At 41.1% G+C, this 21,860-nt stretch overlaps 2 protein-coding genes across 13 annotated transcripts in view; one reads left to right on the top strand and one right to left on the bottom strand.

Moving 5' to 3' along the window:
* PTPRM (protein tyrosine phosphatase receptor type M) overlaps positions 1–21,860 on the bottom strand; it is a 502,968-nt gene that overhangs the window by 421,660 nt on the left and 59,448 nt on the right. The window lies entirely within an intron of this gene.
* On the top strand, positions 9,219–14,768 carry LOC129202185 (protein NYNRIN-like). Of its 3 annotated transcripts, XM_054814422.1 has the most exons (3): positions 9,219–9,269; positions 10,586–10,800; positions 13,933–14,768. In XM_054814422.1, the coding sequence occupies exons 2-3, from the start codon at positions 10,593–10,595 to the stop codon at positions 14,667–14,669; spliced, it is 945 nt and encodes a 314-aa protein (XP_054670397.1). In that variant the 5' UTR covers positions 9,219–9,269; positions 10,586–10,592; the 3' UTR covers positions 14,670–14,768. The 3 variants fall into 3 exon arrangements, with proteins under 3 accessions (XP_054670397.1, XP_054670395.1, XP_054670396.1); XM_054814420.1 differs by lacking the exon at positions 9,219–9,269 and having other exon boundaries at positions 9,279–10,800; positions 14,481–14,768; XM_054814421.1 differs by lacking the exon at positions 9,219–9,269 and having other exon boundaries at positions 9,279–10,800; positions 13,933–14,060.

Genomic DNA, 21,860 nt, shown 5'->3' with positions numbered 1-21,860 from the left:
CTCCCTGTCCTTATCTCGACCTACAAGCATTTCGTTATGCCTTTTCCCCCCTGTCTAGTGAAGGAGGGGAGTGATAGAGCGGCTCTGGTGGGCACGTGGCCTCCAGCCAGGGTCAACCCACCACAAGCCTAAACAACACCTATCACTACCTAATACTATACATTTAAGGCCCCGAATTCTGCATCACAAAAAAATAAAGCAAGCCACCAAAGGAACACTTTTGTCAATGTGCCACCAAGCCTGTTCTCTGTGGAAAGAACATGCTGCAATGTGATTTTGTTTCACTGAAAAACATGTTGTATGCAAAAACTAATGTACCTATCTCAGTATCTTCTACAAGCAATAATCATCCAGATGTGTTCTCTTGTGTCACGTGCTCTGAACCACTAAAATAAAGACTATTTCTAACTTCAGTTAATTTGCACTGGATTATAGCTGAGTGACTTAAGTAAAAAAAAATATTATTAATATTACATCTGTTACAGATGGAATAAGCATGGATAAGCATAATCTTTTCATTGTTTTATGGAACCACAATCCACCAGCAAGTGTACAAATCCGCATGATATCCTTGAGTGCTTGATTTAAATTGGGGTCTCAGAGAGAGGTGAAAGATGTACAAGATCTTAAGTATACAAAGAATCCTTAGCTGACTACACATATAAGCTAACTTCTGCAACTCCTTTGCAGGGATAAAAGCACATCTTTATTTCAGCATAAGCAACACAATTTCTCACCTGTTCCTGATTTTCCAAACAGTACAGAGAACAAACACCCAAACGGGTGCAACTGGGGACTCAGGAACCTGTAGCTCACTATGGCACGCTGCAACATCCCTCCTGCATGCCCTCCAGGAAAACCAGAGATGAAAGTTTTTCTGGGACAGGTCAGCAGGCAAAAGCCCCAATATATACTTACATACCCATTCAGCAAGGAATATTGACTGTTAGAAAAGGCATTTTGATTTCAGTGTAACTGCACGTACACTGGACTTCAACACTTAAGCGCTGCAGAATAAGCAGCCTACATAATGTGTACAGTTATTTGTACTTTGAAATAGGCAAATTCCCATATCTCACTTTTCTAGATGACACTGTTATTCTTGAAAACTTGAGTTTAGCCCTTTAGACCTTGGCTTCAGATTTAAAAAACTCAACAGTACAAGCACCTCTCCTGAAAGAGCTCTGGAGGACTGATACATTAAAGATTATGAAAAACACTGGATAATCAGACAGAATTAATAGTAAATGGCCTTACAGCCAGACTTCTGAAGCATCGGTACTTTCCCGTCAAGTACAAAACTACTCTCTCTTTCCCCTAATTGTCTACCACTGATGATGACAGTAACTTTCCAGATGGCTCTTCAGCTCACCTTCCATTTTTAAATATGCTGAATATGCAAGCACAAAATTGCTGTTATGCCCATCCGCAAGAGATTTTACTTGGTGGAGTACTTTTCACCTACTTAGCATGCATGGGCCAAAGGGGAAGATAGTAAGCAGTCCATCATTTTTACATTCCTTGTTTTCCTTAAATACTTCAGGAAATTAAATCTGAACGTTTCTTTAAAACTTAAGTTACATAAAAGGCACCTTTCTCCCTGCTGACTGGTTATATATTAGACCAGTCTTTGTATTGCATATTCAAGAGATGATGGACAGCAGACAATCCACGTGCCCACTCTGGAAAGTTTACGAAGACCAGCACTAATGACAAAGGCGCAGAACTGAACAAGTAACATATTGCCACATAACCTACAAAGATTAGCAAAGTAGCATAGCCCAGCAATACTCACCAATTACTAGCCACTGGAAGTTGGGGAAAAGCCTTCCTTTCCACCTCTAAATGCGATAACCAGCACGACCCCTCCACCACCCCAGAAAGAGGGCTTTAATACTTCAGCATCTGCCCTTCAACAGGCAGCCCACTGAAAGCCCAGGAGAAGCCTTCAACTAATAGAACCCTATGGCAGGGAAAATAAATGGCTCTTCCTTTTCAAATGAAATTTAGTCAAAACCTCACATATATTGTTATTTATTGTGGGTGGGTAGGGCGTGTTAACTTAAAAGGGCAAATTAGATATGAGGTTCAGAGTGAAATCTAACAACATGTATTCGGTCACTTCCATTAATCAAGCAGCATTGAGACAGTGCTGATCTCTTTGAATGCTGCGCTGTCTGAACACTGGCTTAGCATGTATGCGAAATCCAAAACTGATTTACTTAATTATGATTTTAAACTAGGTATGAAGCAACTGAAACTTACAGTATGGGTATAAAAATGGACAGTAAATAAACTCTTTACAGAAAACACTAGCATGGAAGTCTACAGGATAGAGTGTTACACAAACAGCAGATGAATGATTATCTATTTAAGCTTGCCTTGCAAGCATATCCAAAGAAGCTCTGAGCATCAGCTTCTCACATCAAACAGCTGAAAAAAACAGAAAAAATTGTTGACTATACAACAAATTTTGTCTTTGTAATGCTGACTACCTAGTGACATATACACCACTCTTAAAAAATTTGTGTCATCATTCCTCTTGGCTGACTACTAATGTTATCTGCACAACTGAAATAAGCCATGATAGTTAATAATACCACAGAGACCTGTAAAAGCCTCTCAATGGCTTGAAATAGTAATTTAAAAATAATTTCATAGTCCCAGATCCTAAACAAAATAAATGTATTCTGAAGAACTTCAAACTTGAAGTGCCTTGCCCAGGAAGTTTTTGGACACCATCAAATGCATACCGAAGCTGTCAAATCGTAAGAAACGCTTGTCCTTAGGAATCACCTATTTGGACAAGAATATTTTCTTTCTTATCTGTCCCTCACAACTGGGTCACAAAGCATTTGTGGTTGAAGCCAAGCCCGACATTTAGCTCTCAAAGGTGGTTTAGATAGAACTAAAAAACAACAGCCAAAAAACCCCCAGCTAACATTGAGGAACACAATGTAGCAAGTTGCAGGTTTTTAAAAACCGAGAAAAGAATTGAATCCAGTTCAGAACGTCCAGCCTGATAATACGAAGACAGAACCCCAGAGGAAATATCCTGCTCTCTGCAGAGGCTATCCAGTGGTTGGAAGCCTTTCCCTAAATAGCTATCTGAACTCAGCTGAGAGAATAAGATGAATCAACTTTAAAACATAGCTTTACATTCCCAAAATTAAAGGTCTACTAAAATATTAAATAGATTAAAATAATCTTGCGAGCACACAAGTTTCAATTAAAATCTTAGTGGAAAAGTGAGACAGCAATAAAACATAAACACGACATAGCAGGTCAGTTAACCTGCTCTTAACGCTGGTAAGAAATATGGAGAAGTACATTTCATACAACAGAAAACCTACAGTACCTATAACTCAAGGACAACGAACCCGTTTACACAGCACGGACGCAATGAAGACTGGGAACTGACTAAGTCACATGCCTTCTCAGAGTCAACACAACGGGTTTGGTTCAATACCTATCTGAAATAACAACTGTGGGCTACAGGAAGCAGGTGAAAATATGGTGGCAATTATATTAATGCTCATCACTGAGAACATACTAACACACTGTCACACTTCCAGGGCATACGCTGGTAGCTCCTAGGCTCGTGCTGGGCATCCGTGCCAAAATGACTGATCCAGCCCGGGGCACACGCCGCATTCTGAGACAACAGCAAAACTGAAGCTTGCGTAGGATGCTGTGGTTGCTTAACAAGCAGAGCTTCACATCATAAGATTCAGAATGTCAGCTGAAATTCAGATTATCAGTATTTTACAAAAACCCTCAAATGGTCCAGTTACTTTATAGACCAACTGCCTTCCTCATCCCTCTTGGAGAAAACAGATGGATTCTAGTAAGAATTCCCCTCTCCTCAGAGGACAGAGAATTCATATGCCAAAGTTTACTGTAAAAGGCTGTTAATTTTGATACTTTTTCCTCCATTTCCATTCCTCACTAGAGCTTTCTTTTTGCAGCCTTACAGACTGTATGTAAGATCTGATTCCTTCTACTCCACCTCGCCTCAGCTTTACTCTGTAGGCTGAAATCATTGAATTTATCATACTTGCTGAAGATGTTCATTCAGCACAACTAAGGAAAAAATCCTTTATTATTTATACATATGTATTTCTTGCATGTTCATTCTTTTAGTCACATGATAGAAGTCTAGAGTATTGAGTAAATACCTTGAGAAAAATATAGAAGAACGTATTTGCAATCAAAATCATTTGGCTCCAGACCACTCACCTAGTTTCTCCCAGAAATGGAATTTTTGTTTAGTTTGGTTTGAACAGAGGAAAACCAGGAATTTTTTAGGTAAAGGAAAAGTGGGTCAATCTGAATCTCAATTGTTCATGAAGCAGAGGATGGCTCAGTGTTGTGTGTCAGGAACATAACTGGTTTCAAGTCTGTCAACTGTAGTTTCTCTGACAAGGGCTGGTAACAAGTCAACTTTTATTCTTTTACCCCAAGGCTGAGAAAAGAAGAAAATTCTTAAAAGAACATTTAAGCTGACCTCATAGTGCTAACTCAGTCCACTTTAAAGTGATAAATGACCAGCTCTACAGGGCTCCACTTAGAAAAACTTTAAATAGCACAGCTGACCACTAACACTAAAAGGTTTTGCAGTTTTGACCTACACTTTTCCTGTACAGATGCAGGGAAAGGGAGGGGGAAGGATTTTGGCCTGAGGGCAGGGAAGAGATGCTGACTGAAATTTTAAATGGTACTTCCACTTAAGACATTAGAGAATATACTTTTTTTTTTCATGTCACTGAGAGCAATAAATATACTCACTGCATGTTTAACCTTGACTACTAAAGTTTTTCTTAAACCACCTGAGACACAAATATGTTAATACATAGGCTATATTTTTTTCCTGGTACATAACCGCTCAAAGGTTTTGCATTTAATTAAAATTGTTGTTAATTTATTGTCCGTTCCAATTGACTCCACTGTGGAAGTCTGCAGCATTGATTTTTTTTTTTTTTTTAAGGAGAAGTTTGGCAGGGTTTTATGGGGGTTTTTTGGGTGGGTTTTTTGGTTTTTGTTTGTGTGGGTTTTTAAACAACAATTTACTCATAGCATTGTCATCAACAGTAGATATGTAGCTAAATCAGCACTTTTGCTTACACCCTTGCAAGGACCCGCTCCTCCTATTTGAGTAAAATGACTGTTTCCTGCTGATATCAGAGTCCAATGAGATTATATGCATTTTCAGAAAGTTAAAAAGTATCTTTAAGAATATTGAGTTTACAAATCACAGTTACATAGCGGTATGGAATGCCAGTTATAATATTATACAAACTCCGAACTTCCTGTTGAAGTCTTGAAAATAAAGGACAAGTTATCCCTAAGAAAATAATTTCATAAGGTTGACGTATTTATTACAGATCTTCCAAAGTAATCTCTTATCATTCCTAATCCCACTGAAACGGTATATAGTTATCCACATATACATATAGAAACTCAGGCTATGAATACATAAAATACAATTAGATTTGAATATGCTACATATTGAGGAGAGTTACTGATATTTGACGCACTTACTTCAGATACACACTGTGTGATCCTTCAGAAGACATAGGAGCTTTTTTCTCCAAATGAATAAAATGTAAGATACACCCCTACAAGTGCTTTCACTCAAAAAAAAAAAATCCTATGTAGAAAAGTAATCAGGAAGTTATGGTGATAAGTTACTCTAACAATGTTCTGCTGGACTCAACGTGTCGAAGTGAATAATTGATCGACTGTGACACCGCAATAGCTGTGACTATATAGCAAAAGAGAGACAAAGATCCCTAAGGACCAAAGTGCACATCTTTGTAATGGGAGCAGCTGTAATAAATCTAAGCTGACAAGTATTCAGAGACTGAAGCAATGTTCCATCAAATATTTTTAAAGTCAGTTCCACACAAGTCAACCCAGCTTCGCCTGGAGATTTATCAGACATTTAGCTGGTGCACATGTGATCACTTGTTAAAGTGAAGGGGAAAGCTAAAGAAGTGGACAAATGAGAGATACTAGAGCAAGGCACAATAAGATTTTAATGCCTAAGGATGAACTTTCACATTTCATTAAAGTTTAGAAACATTTAAAAATCCGTTCTCGTACCTCACATTTTTTAAGTATCTTTTTGTTTCCCCTAAAGGTTTTTAAGGAAAAGAACTGAGAAATTATTTTCTTTCTTTTCCTAAACTGATGAATGTGTCTCAATCAAAGCTCTTTTAAAAAAATAAATAATAAAAAAAAAATCATTCAAGATACACATTTAAGTTGCTGTTTATTTCCTAACACAGTTGCACATTTTTAACTTTTGAAGTTTTACAGAGAAGTTCATAAAATTCTGCTGGGAAACCTGACCAACTCAGACAAAAGACATTCATTTAAAATAGACTGTAAAAAAACAGTACTAGAAAAATAACATATCATTCATTCAAGAAAAATCAGTTTACTAATATCCTTCACTGTATTGGCTTAAGCAAAAGAGTAAGAACAGTCATGGACTCCCTGTTCAAGAAACGCCATCCTCAATAGCAGACCGAGCCTATTTAGTATTGGGAATTCTTCAAAATACTTACCAAAAAGGACAACGTGACAAATCCTCCTGATGTCAGCAAAACCCCCAACATTTGGCAGCAAGAACAGATATATCAAGTACCTGACTATATGCCAGCATGATTCTGTATCCTGCTTCCAACTGCATTCACATGAGAAAAGTGAATTGAACAGCTCTCAAATGTCGTAACTCAACACGGTTCAAACACAGACATTGTTAACAAAACTCCGCTAAGATCAAGCGTTCCCCAAAATACAGAAATATGTAAAATGATAAAGCAGTAAGTGGAAGGAGGAGATGAGGCAGAGAGTGGAGTGATAAGAGAAGAAGAAGAATCAGCGAAAGGTTGTGAAGTAAGATGAGAAGGCAGGATTCTGCATCATTTCACAAACACCGTTCAGGGATAGTGGAGCTGACCAGAGCATTGGACATTCTCTGATGTGAGCCCTGGATCCGCGCTCCTTCTCTACCTACCTCTGGTCATACCACACAGTGCAAGCACGACCCAGTTCATAGTGTTACTGGTAATTTCACACTAGTGAAACATAAAGATACAGTGGAAAGTGGTCAGGGGTATTCCAGACTGGAACAGGCTATCTGCTCCCCAGAGCTTCACATTTGCAGAATTCATGAAGCTTCATGTTCTGAGTCAACTGTTTTAGGGATCCAGAAGTCTGAAGATATTTCTAAAGAAAGTCTCTGAATCTCACCGCCAGCAGGAAATTCTGTGGCTCTTCTATTTATTCACATTTTCATATCCAAGTTTGATGACAGCCATCTACTGACAATTAGGTTTATGGACTGAACAGAGATGGATAAACTGTCACACAAACTGACATTCACATTTCTGCTCATCCGATGATGGAAGCTGGCACCAGTTTGTCTGTACGAATGAGAGAAGACAGCACAGGGTGGAGATGTATCGTAAGGGGCTGCTGAGGTCCCTGAACGCAAACACAAGCAGTTTATAATTGATGAGGTAAAGATGTAAGAGCCAGATGGATTTCTATCATGCAGTCTTTTTTGATCCTCATTTATGTTCTCTTCAGCCAAAGTATGTGGGAGTTGCTGGTTTCAGTGATGCAGTGCTACCCTACCTAACGCTCACCGTGGCAGAAACGCACCACTGCATCCGGCAGCCCTCCTGCCGCAACTGCCATGGGGAGCTGAGCACCACTCTCCACGACTGGGATTGAAATCTACCTCTGCTAAACTAAGATTGTCTCAGTCAACAAAGAAATAAGAGCTATAGCAAGGTGACCCATTCCATTTTGAAATATCAGGGGTTTTTTTCCTTTTGAAGCTTTTGATTAACTTGAAAATTACTGAAGTGAATACTTTCAGAATTTTGAAATTCACAGGTAATCATTTTTATAGACCAACACATATCAACTTCAAACTGATCAACAAAACCTACTTATGATAAGACTTAAGCACAAAAACCACATTTTCCCAAGACCATTATATACCCTTATTAATCTGGTATTTTTGTTACTGAGACTCTCCAGCGTTATTGAATTATTTACTAGTCTGTGTAGATACTAACACAAAAAGAATGATTTTTTTTTTTTTCTTCAGAAGTCACGAATACAGAATTACATGATAACTGCATTTTAATTCAAGCGATGGAGGGGTCAGGGACAAGATCAAGAAAAAAGCAAAGAGCACCCATTTATTTCTGCTTTACAGGAGTCCAACAATGACAGTGATGATAGAGAGAACTAACACTTAAAGGAAATAGCAGGATCATTAACTAGCTTAAGCCACATATCTAGTAATCTTAACCCTTACGTAAGATGTTTTAACAAGAACTAGCGTAAGGAAGGGTCAAGATGACCCTTCGCTCTGCTTGCATTTTTGTAACCAATCACAAGATAAGGAGGTAGTAAATCAGAAGGGATTGAACACGGAGGATTCTCTGCTAATTAGGAACCGGTCTGAGTAAGTTTTGTGGTGAAGGTGAAAAGTGCACAGTGAGGAAGACATACGGCCTTCATCCCTGAGACCCTGGCCCACGACCACCAAGAGGCAGTGCGCGTGTGCAGCTGAGAGGAGTTAAAGGCGGAGACAATGGAAATGAACTCATTGTAATAAGACCACCTTTCCGCGGAAAGATCATGAATATGTATAGGTGCTTTTTGAATATGTAACATTCTATCATATAAAACTCAAAGGGAAGTGCTGCAAGGCGCGCACGATTTTGGTGGGACGACCCCCCGTGCTGCCCAGCGCTGAATAAACATACCTACTTTACAACTTCACAGGTTGTGGAGTCTGTTTTCCGCGCGTCATTTTGGCGAGCCAGCCAGGAGACACTCTGCTCGGCTGCGGGATCGACTGCGGAGCGGACGCTCCTAGGCGCGCCCCGAGCACTTTTCTCGGAGGAGCCTCCACTTCCAGCCGCTCACCACGGGAGTAGACAACGACCTCCTGAAGTTGCGGATAAACGGTATGTTTAGTAAGGGGGCCAGTAAGTCGCTGGGGACGCCCGCGCTTGGCCGGGGCTGCTGGTAAATCGCGCAGAGACGTCTGGCGTACGGCATAGTCCCCGTATGGGAGGAGGGTACCCTGTACCTTAAGGAAAAGGGGGATTCGCTGACCGATAGAGCGGCCGCTAGCGATCTTGGGAGTAGATCGAGTGAATCCAAGGTTACCGCTGCATCCCAATATTGGGAGCCAGGACGGACCTGCTAATGACTGTATAAGAAGCAGGAGAAGGGTAAGCGGGCCTCTCTACTTGAATAATATTTGCAGCTGCTGGAGGGATAATAACTGGAGTGAGGATTGTATGTTAAAAGTTTGTTGTGTGTATGTATGTGTGTTTTGAGACACAGCGCTGCTGTGAAGCGAGTGGGAGTCCTGATTTGCGGTTCCGTGATTCCGCGAGGAACACGGCCAGAGACGGACAAAGCGCCTGGACTGTTTGTAAAATTTGTAAAGGCCATGATATATATGTAAGTTGGGTTGGGCTGCCGTAGTGTTTAGTCAATCTCTTAAGTATCGGGGAAGGTGTGTGGCTGATCAAAGTGGTAGGACAGAGAGTCACTCCTTTGGTGGTTTAGGGCTCGAACTTTGGGAAATTAAAACAAAGCACAATAGCTAACAAGAAAAGACCTAGAAAATAAGGATAAAGAAACAGAGAGATGGGTAACTCTCAGAACAAGGATATCTTAAGTAAAAGCCCCCTCGGTTGCATATTGACACGCTGGAGGGATATTGTTGGAACTGGGGGTACAGAGAATAAGAAGACCCTCATTAAATATTGCAATCAATGGTGGCCGCTTTATAAGCTGGAAGATGGAGCCAGGTGGCCACTTAATGGAACAATTGATTACAACACTATGTTGCAATTAATGCTGTTTTTGAGGAGAGAAGGAAAATGGGATGAAGTGTCATATGCAGATATGTTTTTCACCCTCCGAAACCATCCGGAGTGGCAAAGGGACTGTGGAATGGTGCCGCCACAGGACCCTATGGTACTTGCCCTAGAGCGGGAAAATAACAAAGGACTTAAAGGTAAACTGAGGCGGTGTTGCTCGGCATGTAGTATTGGGCAAAGATGTACTAGGAAAAATAAAATACACCTGGCATCAGAACAAGATTTAACTGATTTGTTTAAGCCTCCCCCTCGACCACAGGAACAGGATGTGGACTCGGAAGGAGCCTCCACTCCCCCGGGAAGCCCTGTATCCTCCCGTATCAGGAAAAAGTCTGCCCCAACAGTCTTACAAGCACCTCTCCGAGAAGCAGTAGGGCCTGACGGTGGGACGATGTTAATTAAGGTACCTTTCTCCACCACTGATTTGGAAGCATGGAAAAGGGTTGCTAAGGATTACAGGAATGATCCGGTAAATGTAACTAAACATTTCCAGTTTATTATAAAACAACACAACCCCGACTGGAATGACATACAATTATTATTAGAATATATGACTGAAACGGAAAAGCAATTAATTTTAAAAACTGCAGGGAATTTGGCTGAGGATCATTATAAAATTACGGGAGGAGATGTTAAAGAATATCTCCCCCTTCAAGATCCAAAATGGGATGCAAACAGATCCACGCATATGGAAAGACTGAAGGCATACCAGGGATGGATTTTAAAAGGAGTGGAGAGGGCCATTCCCAAAACTATAAACTGGTCGGCATTATATGCAATCAAACAAGGTCCTTCCGAGTCACCATCCGAATTCTTGGATCGACTAAGGGACGTAATGCGCCGCAACACACCGCTGGATCCTGGGTCAGAGGTAGGAACGCAACAACTAGTTTCTTTGTTTTTGGGCCAGTCTACAGGAGATATTAGGCGCAAACTCCAAAAGCTGCGTCCCACAGAAGGAAGGAACCTGGAAGTATTGCTGGATGAAGCGTGGAGGGTGTTCAGTAATAGAGAGGAAGATTACAAACGGGGACAAAGAAGGGTGGTGGCGGTCGTCAGGGAGGAGGAGGAAAGAAAACCCAGACGAGGACCGCCTCGATTAGGCAGAGATCAATGTGCGTTATGCAAAAGATTTGGACACTGGAAAGATGATTGTCCGGAAAAGCGGAAAAATAAGGAGAAGGGGCGGAATAGTCAGAAAGAAAGAATAATGGCTCATTTGAGGGAAGACTGACGGGGACCTGGGGAATCCACCCTAGCGGATCCACTGGTTATAATGAAGCTAGGGAAAAAGCAGAAGAAGGTAGAATTTCTGGTGGACACAGGGGCGACGTATTCGGTCTTGAACCAAGCTTTGAGGCCCCTGGGAAATGACTATATCATGGTGAAAGGGGCAACTGGCCAAAGTGAAAAGGTATATTTTTGTGAACCTCTGAGATATAAATTGGGAAAACAATGGGGCATCCACAGATTTCTGTACATGCCCAACTCCCCGAGAGCACTGTTGGGGAGAGATTTATTGGAACAATTAGGTGCGATAATTAAATTTGAAAAGGGAGAGATTACTCTGGAGGTGAATGACCAACAGTATATCCAAATAATGAGCTTATCCCTAACTAATGTTCCTATAGAGGGAAAAATCAGCGAAGAAATTGCGAACCAGGTATACCCCGGGGTCTGGGCCACTGATGTGCCCGGAAAAGCAAAAAATGCTACACCTGTGGAGGTCAAACTCAAAGAAGGACGACAGCCAGTAAGAATCAAGCAGTACCCCCTGAGGAAGGAAGACAGGGAGGGAATTCGACCAGTAATAGAAAAATTTTTACAACTAGGATTATTAAGGGAATGTGAATCCGATTTTAACACTCCCATATTACCTGTCCGTAAACCCGATGGGTCGTACCGGGTGGTTCAGGACCTACGGGCTATAAATAAAATAACTGAAGACCTCTACCCGGTAGTGGCAAATCCATATACCTTGCTGACTGTATTGACACCTGAACTAACCTGGTTTACTGTTTTAGACCTGAAGGATGCCTTCTTTTGCCTCCCTCTCCATAAATCCAGCCAGAAAATATTTGCATTTGAATGGGAAAATCCTAAAAGAGGGCGTAAAACTCACCTTACTTGGACGGTGTTACCACAGGGGTTCAAAAACAGTCCTACTATATTTGGTAACCAACTCGCAAAAGATCTTGAGTCCTGGGAAGCCCCGCCTGAGGAAGGGAAACTGTTACAATATGTGGACGATATCCTGATTGCAACCAAAACAGAGGACGCTTGTATGACCTGGACGGTTAGTCTGCTAAATTTTTTAGGGCTCCAGGGATATCGGGTATGCAAGAAGAAGGCCCAAGTGATGCAGCGTAAGGTGATTTATCTGGGCTATGAAATCAGTGCTGGACAAAGAACTTTGGGACAGACCCGGAAAGAGACAATATGTCAAACTCCGAGACCACAAACAGTGAAAGAGTTACGAACCTTCCTGGGGATGACTGGGTGGTGCCGACTATGGATCTATAACTATGGACTGCTTGTTAAACCTCTGTATGCACTGACAACCACTGAACAAAAACACCTTAAATGGAATAAAGAGACCATACAGGCCTTCAAGTTGCTAAAAAAGGCCCTCATGTCGGCCCCAGCCTTGGGACTCCCAGATGTGAGTAAACCGTTTTTCCTTTTTTCCCATGAGAAGCAGGGGATTGCCCTAGGAATACTAGCACAAGATCTGGGCCCGTATCGACGAGCAGTTGCCTACTTTTCTAAACAATTGGATGCAACTGCAAAAGGTTGGCCTGGATGCCTGCGAGCAGTCGCGGCTGTAGTACTAAACATCCAGGAAGCCCGAAAATTCACCCTGGGCCAGAAAATGACTGTGTTGGTGTCCCATACAGTATCTGTAGTACTGGAAGCGAAAGGTGGACACTGGCTTTCCCCACAAAGATTCTTGAAATACCAGGCTATAATGGTAGAACAGTCACTAACATTGTCAATCCAGCCTCTTTCCTCAGTGGAAACACAGGGGAACCAGTGCATCATGACTGCCTGGAGACCATCGAAACAACATATTCCAGCCGTTCAGACCTGAGAGACAGTCCTATGGAGAACACGGAAAACTGGTTCACGGATGGAAGCAGCTACGTCCTAAGTGGTAAAAGACATGCCGGATATGCCATTACCACCAGTCAAGAAATCATAGAGTCAGGGCCTTTACCCATGAGTACCTCTGCACAGAAGGCGGAAATAATTGCTCTGACCCGTGCCTTGGAATTGGCCCAAGGCAAAGCTGTAAATATCTATACAGACTCAAAATATGCCTTTGGAGTCGTACATGCGCATGGAGCAATCTGGAAGGAGAGGGGATTATTGAACTCACAGGGCAAAAATATCAAGCACGCAGAAGAGATCATGAAACTGTTGGAGGCAGTCCAACTCCCTGAGAAAGTGGCGATCATGCACATTAAGGCACATCAGAAAGTGAACTCAGAATTGGAAAGAGGAAATGAGCTGGCGGACAGAGAGGCAAAACAAGCAGCTAAAGGTGAAGTAAATACGGAGGGGGCCTTGGTCCCTGATGGGCAAATCTCCCTAGAAGGTAAGCCAAAATATACTAAGGAAGATCAGAAGCTTATCATCGACCTAGAAGGGTCGTATAATAACGAGGGGTGGGCTCTCACCCCACAAGGGAAACTAATCATTCCCTCTTATCTAACATGGTCTCTGATAAGGGAAGAACATAGGAAGAGGCATTGGGGGGCAGAAGCTCTATATAAACACCTGATTAGAGAGATTGTAGCTAGGAATCTATACACCACCGTGAAACAAGTAACTCAACAGTGCGATATTTGCCTCCAGACTAATCCCAAGAATACCCCTAAACCAGAAATGGGTCAAATTGGGAAAGGCAACGGGCCTGGGCAACAATGGCAGATTGATTTTTCAGAACTCCCAAGAAAAGGGGGGTATCGATATTTATTGGTATTAACTGATACCTTTTCAGGTTGGCCAGAGGCATTTCCTACCAGGACGGCCAAGGCTCGGGAGGTAACCAGAACATTAATACAAGAAATAATACCACGCTTTGGGGTTCCGGCAACCATATCTTCTGACAGAGGACCACATTTCATCTCAAAAGTAGTACAACAAATTAGCTGTCATTTGGGTATAGATTGGCAGCTTCATACCCCATATCGCCCTCAGTCGAGTGGCCAAGTAGAAAAAATGAACCACTTAATCAAACAGCAGATTGTGAAATTGGGACAGGAAACTAACTTGGCCTGGCCTCAGTCTCTTCCTTTGGCTCTCTTGCGCATACGAACCAGGCCAAGAGCAAAAGAGGGACTGAGTCCTTTTGAAATTTTGTATGGACGACCCTATGGAATACAGAAAGGGATGTCCACACAAGCCGGGGAGGAAATTATGACTTCATACATGGTGGCATTAGGCAAACAACTCAGCAGAATTCAAAAACATGTGGTTGGGACTCGAAGCAGGGGTTTGGATGGACCTGTACATAACATACAACCTGGAGATTATGTATATGTGAAGTCTCTTACAGAAAAGACCCTGGAACCACAATGGGAAGGACCGTTCCAGGTACTCCTCACATCCTTCACAGCAATAAAGATTAAGGAACAGAATGCCTGGATTCACCACTCCCGTGTGAAGAAGGCACCTAAATCTCCATGGAGAGTCACGCAAGTACAGCAAGGAAAGCTTACCTTGTCACGACGCTGATTGTAAGCCTAATAGGGGAACTTGAGGCATGGGAGAATAATGCCTTTTTGCAGCTACATGACAAAATTGCTAATGCCATGAACTGGTCTGATTGCTGGATTTGCTCACAATTGCCCACAAACATAGGACAGGGCCACCCGGTGGTCGCCACCAGTTTTCCCAACTCTTCGCAGATAGTCAAGGCCTTTAGTAATATGCCCCTCACCGAATACACAGAGATACCAAAAAGGAATCTTGAGTGGCAGATAGATTTAAGCACACTCTGGAACGAGACCACAGAAGTACCTTGTGTCCAGAGGTGCTACCTGGAAAACACCACAAAGAATATGGGAGGGAATAGCACAGATAAAAAATGTGGAAGTACAAGTTTTGTTGGGGCTTACCCTAATTGCACGAGTTATATCAAGTATGGAGGTGCAAATATGTGGAATAGCAACCAGACTCGAAGACACGTCAGCAGTACTCCCAAAGGCTGGCCCACCCCTGTGGGTCAGGGATGGTACTGGATCTGTGGGAAGTGGGGGTACAAAGTATTGCCCTTAGGGTGGAAAGGTCAATGCGCTATAGGGACTATAGTTCCTAACATTACTATTGTACAAAACTTAACTAGTTCAGGCACACTTGGTCTATTACGAACTTATATGAAACCCGTGGCCCATCCAACCCGGGGAAAACGGAACCCTTTAGTAAAAAGACCAACCAGCTTTCATAGCTTTGCAAGGTGGTTTATCCCATGGTTGGGGGTTAGTGAATTAGAAAAGGCCTTAGTCAACATTTCGGCTACAATGGAAATTATTAATAATGCTACAGCTGACGCGCTCACGGCTCTACAAAAGGAAATCTCTTCTCTAGAACAGGTGACACTCCAAAACAGGCTGGGGTTGGATTTGCTTTTTGCTAAAGAAGGAGGTTTATGTACGGTTATTGGTGAACATTGCTGTACCTATGTTAACCAAGACAAAAGGATTGAAAAGGATTTATCTCAAATTTGGGAAAAAACCAAAATCTTGCATGAAGTGGCCCAAGATAACACATCTTGGGGGTTTAGTGACTTAGTGGAAAGATTAACATCCTGGTTACCGAATTTGACATGGTTGAAACAATTGTTTGTTACGACAATTACGGTTATGATTCTGCTTATAGCTCTGTGTGTAGTAGTTCGATGTGCTTTAGGGTGTTGTCAAAACACGGGGAATTCTTACAGCGAATGGAAGAAATATCAACTAAGGCAAAGGTTAGAATCAAATAAATATTTTGAGAAAGTATTAGATAAAGAGTCATTGTATTAGCTGTAGTAAAAGAATTTACTAACCTTTTTGAAAAAGGGGGGATTGATAGAGAGAACTAACACTTAAAGGAAATAGCAGGATCATTAACTAGCTTAAGCCACATATCTAGTAATCTTAACCCTTACGTAAGATGTTTTAACAAGAACTAGCGTAAGGAAGGGTCAAGATGACCCTTCGCTCTGCTTGCATTTTTGTAACCAATCACAAGATAAGGAGGTAGTAAATCAGAAGGGATTGAACACGGAGGATTCTCTGCTAATTAGGAACCGGTCTGAGTAAGTTTTGTGGTGAAGGTGAAAAGTGCACAGTGAGGAAGACATACGGCCTTCATCCCTGAGACCCCGGCCCACGACCACCAAGAGGCAGTGCGCGTGTGCAGCTGAGAGGAGTTAAAGGCGGAGACAATGGAAATGAACTCATTGTAATAAGACCACCTTTCCGCGGAAAGATCATGAATATGTATAGGTGCTTTTTGAATATGTAACATTCTATCATATAAAACTCAAAGGGAAGTGCTGCAAGGCGCGCACGATTTTGGTGGGACGACCCCCCGTGCTGCCCAGCGCTGAATAAACATACCTACTTTACAACTTCACAGGTTGTGGAGTCTGTTTTCCGCGCGTCAGTGATGACAGCATCGATGGTGACACCATGCACCTGCAGCACCGTATCTGAAGACAATTCCCAATGGCTTGAGATGCAAAAAATACCAATGTAACCACTTACTGTTTTTCAGCTCTCTGAAAGTCATTATTTATGCTAAGTTAGTCATTTGCACTCTCTTTATTAAAGAGGAGGCAGCCACTCTATAAGGTAATTCATCCCATGCTAAGAAAGCTAGCCAAGAAAAATGAGATGAAAGGGAGACCCTGTAAGAGGTCTCTTGCCACTAACAACTGGAGAAGCCTAAACAACTAGGTTATGCAAGATGTCTGACTTCAACACAGAGTCAGAAGTAGTAAATCGGTTCCCTGTTCATGAAACTGAGTTATGGGGCTTGATTTTATGTTAACTGCACCACTGAAGAACTTAATTCTCATGATCTGCTCTATCTACAAATAGAAACGAATGCTTCAGAAGAAGCAAAAAGCAGACTCTGAAATCGATTTAAAAATTAGTTCTAGCTCTTTGTCATACTTGAAAAAAACAATGACAACTCAAGGCTCTTTTCATTTACACAAATGCTATTAAAAAAAAAAATCACAAAATAGATTGGCCAAAATTAATTTTAAAAAATTATATATATTATCTTCCTGTTTTTCTGTAGTGCTTTTTACAACAGCCGAGAGGCAACATGGACATTGCCCGCAATGGCTATTGCAAAGCACAGAAAGAGCTCTAATAAATTTTGCACTTGTTTTGGAGAGGTCAGAGGATTGAATCCTTATCTTAAACACCAAACATGATTAATTTTATTCAATGGGACTACTCACATTAGTAAAAACATTTGTATATATGGCTGTTTGTAGAAAGAGACCTAAAGCAATTTTGTTCTTGACATTCCATTTCATGCAGAGGCCTTTTATTTTCCATATACAACACTCATATTTTATACATGGCAGCTTGGAGAGCCCCCCTTTCATCAACCTCGGCACCTTTCTGAAATCCTCTGATGCATTACAGCTCGTGTCACAATATGGCAAGTCTGTATTCTGCACTTGAAATAAAGGAGGAAGTTGTTTGAAAACAGAACATAGAAGAGTGAGATAAAATGTATAATTTGGCGAAGAAATTTTAACACATGATTCATGCATCTTTCATGGGTTTTAAGTCACAAAGAAAATGCATGCAAAGTATACGTACATTGTGTGAGATGTACTCAGATAATTAAGGACTAAAAACTGAATAAAAATAAGTAAAATAATTATCTGAATAAGCAAACATTAATAGGAAATAATTTTCTTCATTTTCACTTCTCTGAATAATTATACCTGGGGGCTATTATGAATAATTTATGAGATGGCATGCAGTTTACATGTAGCCCTGAAAACCTATGCATTTATAATACGATCATTCCAAATAATTCTGGGGCAAACCATGCCTGGTAAGTGACTTCTGCAGTTTTTCAGCCTTAGGATACTTTAAGCTTCTGTTAAAGCAAGGCACTTTAAAAAAAAAAAAAAAAAAAGTATTTTTAGTTTATTTAAATCTCTCCCCTGCAAGTAGCATTCAATAATTCATTAAAATCTTGTAAGTCCAAACTTCCTTTAAGCTTTGCGAAATATTGACTAACTACTTTATATATTGATCTTTACAGTGATTAAATTTTTAAGGCACTTGAGACTAAATTCTGGTAAAGGCAATATCCTCTTTTTCCCAACAGCATACAAATTATGTTGCACAGCCCAAACCCAAACCATTCTGAGGACCCTGCACTAGTTTTAAAAGTACAACACTGTTTCAAAAACAAAAACCTGACTTATAACTCCAGCGTTCTATTTTCTGACCGAGTGGAATATATGGGGAGCATTTAAAACAATTACATACCATTTCTCTATTGAAAGTCCTGTTTGCCAAGAAATAGTTTATTGTACATACTAAAAAAAAAAAAAAAAAGAATATGCAAAACCCCTTTCTTTTTTAATTTTTTGGTCTACAGTGAATTTCAGTCTTGAATGAAAATGAAAAAGCCACTTGCAAGAGTACAATAGGACTACACATTCTTTTCTCTCAAAATCATTGTGCAGATTTGTAAACACACAGTACTTTGTCTTCCAGCGTAAGTAAACTATACTTAATGACTAGAGGAGTATTGTATAAAGAGATAAACTAGAACAAGTGACATTCTGCAAAATACAATTCAGTCTTTATGCATAAATTATCCATTCACAATACTGGCGCCTTTTAATAAATTTTGGCCTTTAAAGTAATTTTTTTTTTTTAGCTTGGTTTGTTTCTAACATATTTACTGTCTTCATATACATTTTACTCCTTCCTCTTCAAGATGCAACAGAAATAATAACCACCAACAGAAACTATTTCCAAAACCTGTAAGTTGATTTATGAATTATTTTTTGCTTAAACTGTGTATGTCAAAAATATGTCTACTGTGTTCCCATGCACTTTCAGTTATAAAATCATGGAATGGTTTGGGTTGGAAGGGACCTCAAAGATCATCTAGTTCCAACCCCCCTGCCATGGGCAGGGACACCCTCCACTAGACCACGTTGCCCAAAGCCCCATCCAACCTGGCCTTGAACACTTCCGGGGGGGGGGGGGGGGGGGGGGGCGTCCACAACCTCTCTGGGCAACCTCTTCCAGTGCCTCAACACCCTCATAGAAAAGAATTTCTTTCTAACATCTGATCTAAATCAACCCTCCTTCAGCTTAAACCCATTACCCCTTGTCCTGTCACTACACTCCCTGATAAACAGTCCCTCTCCAGCTTTCCTGTAAGCCCCTTCAGATACTGGAAGGCCACAATTAGATCTCCCCAGAGCCTTCTCTTCTCCAGGCTGAACAACCCCAACTCTCTCAGCCTGTCCTCACAGGAGAGGTGCTCCAGCCCTCTGATCAGCTTCATGACCCTCCTCTGGACTCGCTCCAACAGGCCCATGTCTTTCTTGTATTGTGTACTCCAGAGCTGGACGCAGTACTCCCAGTGGGGTCTTACAAGAGCACTGTAGAGGAGGAGAATCGCCTCCCTCGACCTGCTGGTCATGCTGGTTTTGATGCAGCCCAGGACACGGTTGGCTTTCTGGGGTGCAAATGCACATTGCCAGCTCATGTTGAGCTTCTTGTCCACAAACACCCCCAAGTCCTTCTCCTCAGAGCTGCTCTCAATCCATGGAGTTCACAGACTGGAGTGTGTCTTTTTATCTGTATTTCACTTGTAAGCAAGAAGAAGGTTCCTGACAACAATCCAAAGCCCTGACATAGCTCCATCTTCCACCCAACACATTTTGCTAATTATATCTCAACAGCTCAGCTCTCAAGACAGAGAAGGAAGCAGATGACACTGTCATTATGCCAGGGGAAAGAGTAAGACAAGTAAGCAAGGGAACTCCAGGAGTGAGGAGAATCTAGATTTGCTAAATTTTGTAGCAGCTACCAAAACCCAGCTCAACTGTATGTAAAGATTACACGTGCTTCAAGCCTGCGCTGCAGCCACTGTATGCCAAGAACTACCATGCATATTCCTTCTGTGCCAGAAAAGGGTGGTTTGGACACAAAATTTCATGTCAGAGTAAAAGATGCAAGAAGAAAAGAAAAAAAAAAATTGCCTGGTCAAAATAACAAAATACGACTCAAAGCTTGTTCCCCCCTTAAAATGATTTCCTTTGTCCTAACATCCTCCATCTCCTACTACCATGTAGTTTTACTTCTCTCTGACATAAACATGGCCTATTTGAGGTTGGACTACTGTATCTCTGATATCTTCTCCCTTTCAGGATCATTCAGTAACACTAAGCATCTTGCCTAACTTCATCCAGAGCCACTCATCCTACTATTGCTTTAAATTACTGAACACATACTAAAAATACTGATTTGCACAAAGTTGGTGCTGGACTGATGACAAAACTTAGTAACCGTTAGCCTTGCCAGGAAAGGAGGGTGAGCAATACCTACCCTGCTTAGAAGCTGTTGATGTATTTGAAAAGTACATCAACTTCCTTTATAAAAAAAAGTAAAGGTCACTGGCCAGAGAACACAATTCCAGATGTCCTTTCTTGCCTTTGCTGTTTGCCATTTTGCTGCAAGAGTGATTACCGATATAGAAGTCTCCTTCCATAAACATATGTTACATCATATCCAAGCATATGCTTAAGTTGCTTATAACGTTAAAGTACACTGGGTAGTTTCATAATCAAAGCTCTAGTATCCTCTTCATTGTTTCATTTATAATGTTTAAGATTCTTAATCTAGAGACCCATTTAAGGAAGGGACAAGGAGAAACAACACAGCTATGTGGCACTTACATGTGATATAAATGAGGAAAAGTGAGTTAACTTTGAATGGGGGGAGAAGCAGCAAAACAAACATTCTACTTTAATTCTGAATCAGCAATTCAAGCATCCACATTTCACATTAACTTACTCTTCCTTGGTATCTATTGCCAATGGCACACCACAAGAAAACTTCAGCAAGATTAGTAATACACATATAATAACTAGAACAAATATCTATGGGCAAGGTATCCCTGCCTATTACTTTTAATGCATGAGTGAGAGAAAGAGATGCTGTTCCATGTAATGATTCCTTTGATGGTATACCTTAGCCAATTTCATATCCTTTTAGCAGAAAGGGCATGTCAAGAAGAGATGTGACAAGACCAAAACACCACATTCAGCCATATCCTAGCAAATGCCAGTATAAAAAGAGCATTAAATGCAAAGATGATTCAGAGGAATTCAGCTTAACTTTATGTGAATGCCAATTCTGTTATACAGTTTAAAAAAAAAAAAAAGCAATGCACTCTGTTCCTCTGGTATCACACTGCAATTGAAAGGGGAAATATAACATATGATGCCAAACATTTTCTGTTTTATAAAGACACAGATGGCACCAAACAGTGTGTAATTTCTTACAGAAATACTGATTTTTCATCTTTACTGAATAAGTGGCTATGCAAAAAAGTTAATTTTAAAATAACCTACATTGCTTGAAAATCAGTTAGCAAGCATACTCTAACATAGCAGCCTTTTAACTTGGCAGAGGTTGGAAAACTGAAAATGCCTCAGCAGAAGAGCAGCAGACCTAGGAGGTGGCCTAGATATCACATGCCAGATGTTGACCATCCATCATTTCCATGTGACTTTTATAAAAAGAAAAGCACTGCAGCATTCTGGTCTGTCCCAGAACCAGCTGAGCGCTTTCCCAACAAGGAAGTGGGTAATTTTCATCCTCCTCTTAGGCAAGATTGGTCTCGATTACCTACACCAATCCACATTTCCTCACTTTT

This window comes from Grus americana, chromosome 2 (genome assembly GCF_028858705.1).
Source record: "Grus americana isolate bGruAme1 chromosome 2, bGruAme1.mat, whole genome shotgun sequence".
Lineage (NCBI taxonomy): Eukaryota > Metazoa > Chordata > Aves > Gruiformes > Gruidae > Grus > Grus americana.
Note: the sequence above shows the minus strand (reverse complement) of the source record. Positions and strands in the feature narration are given on the sequence as shown.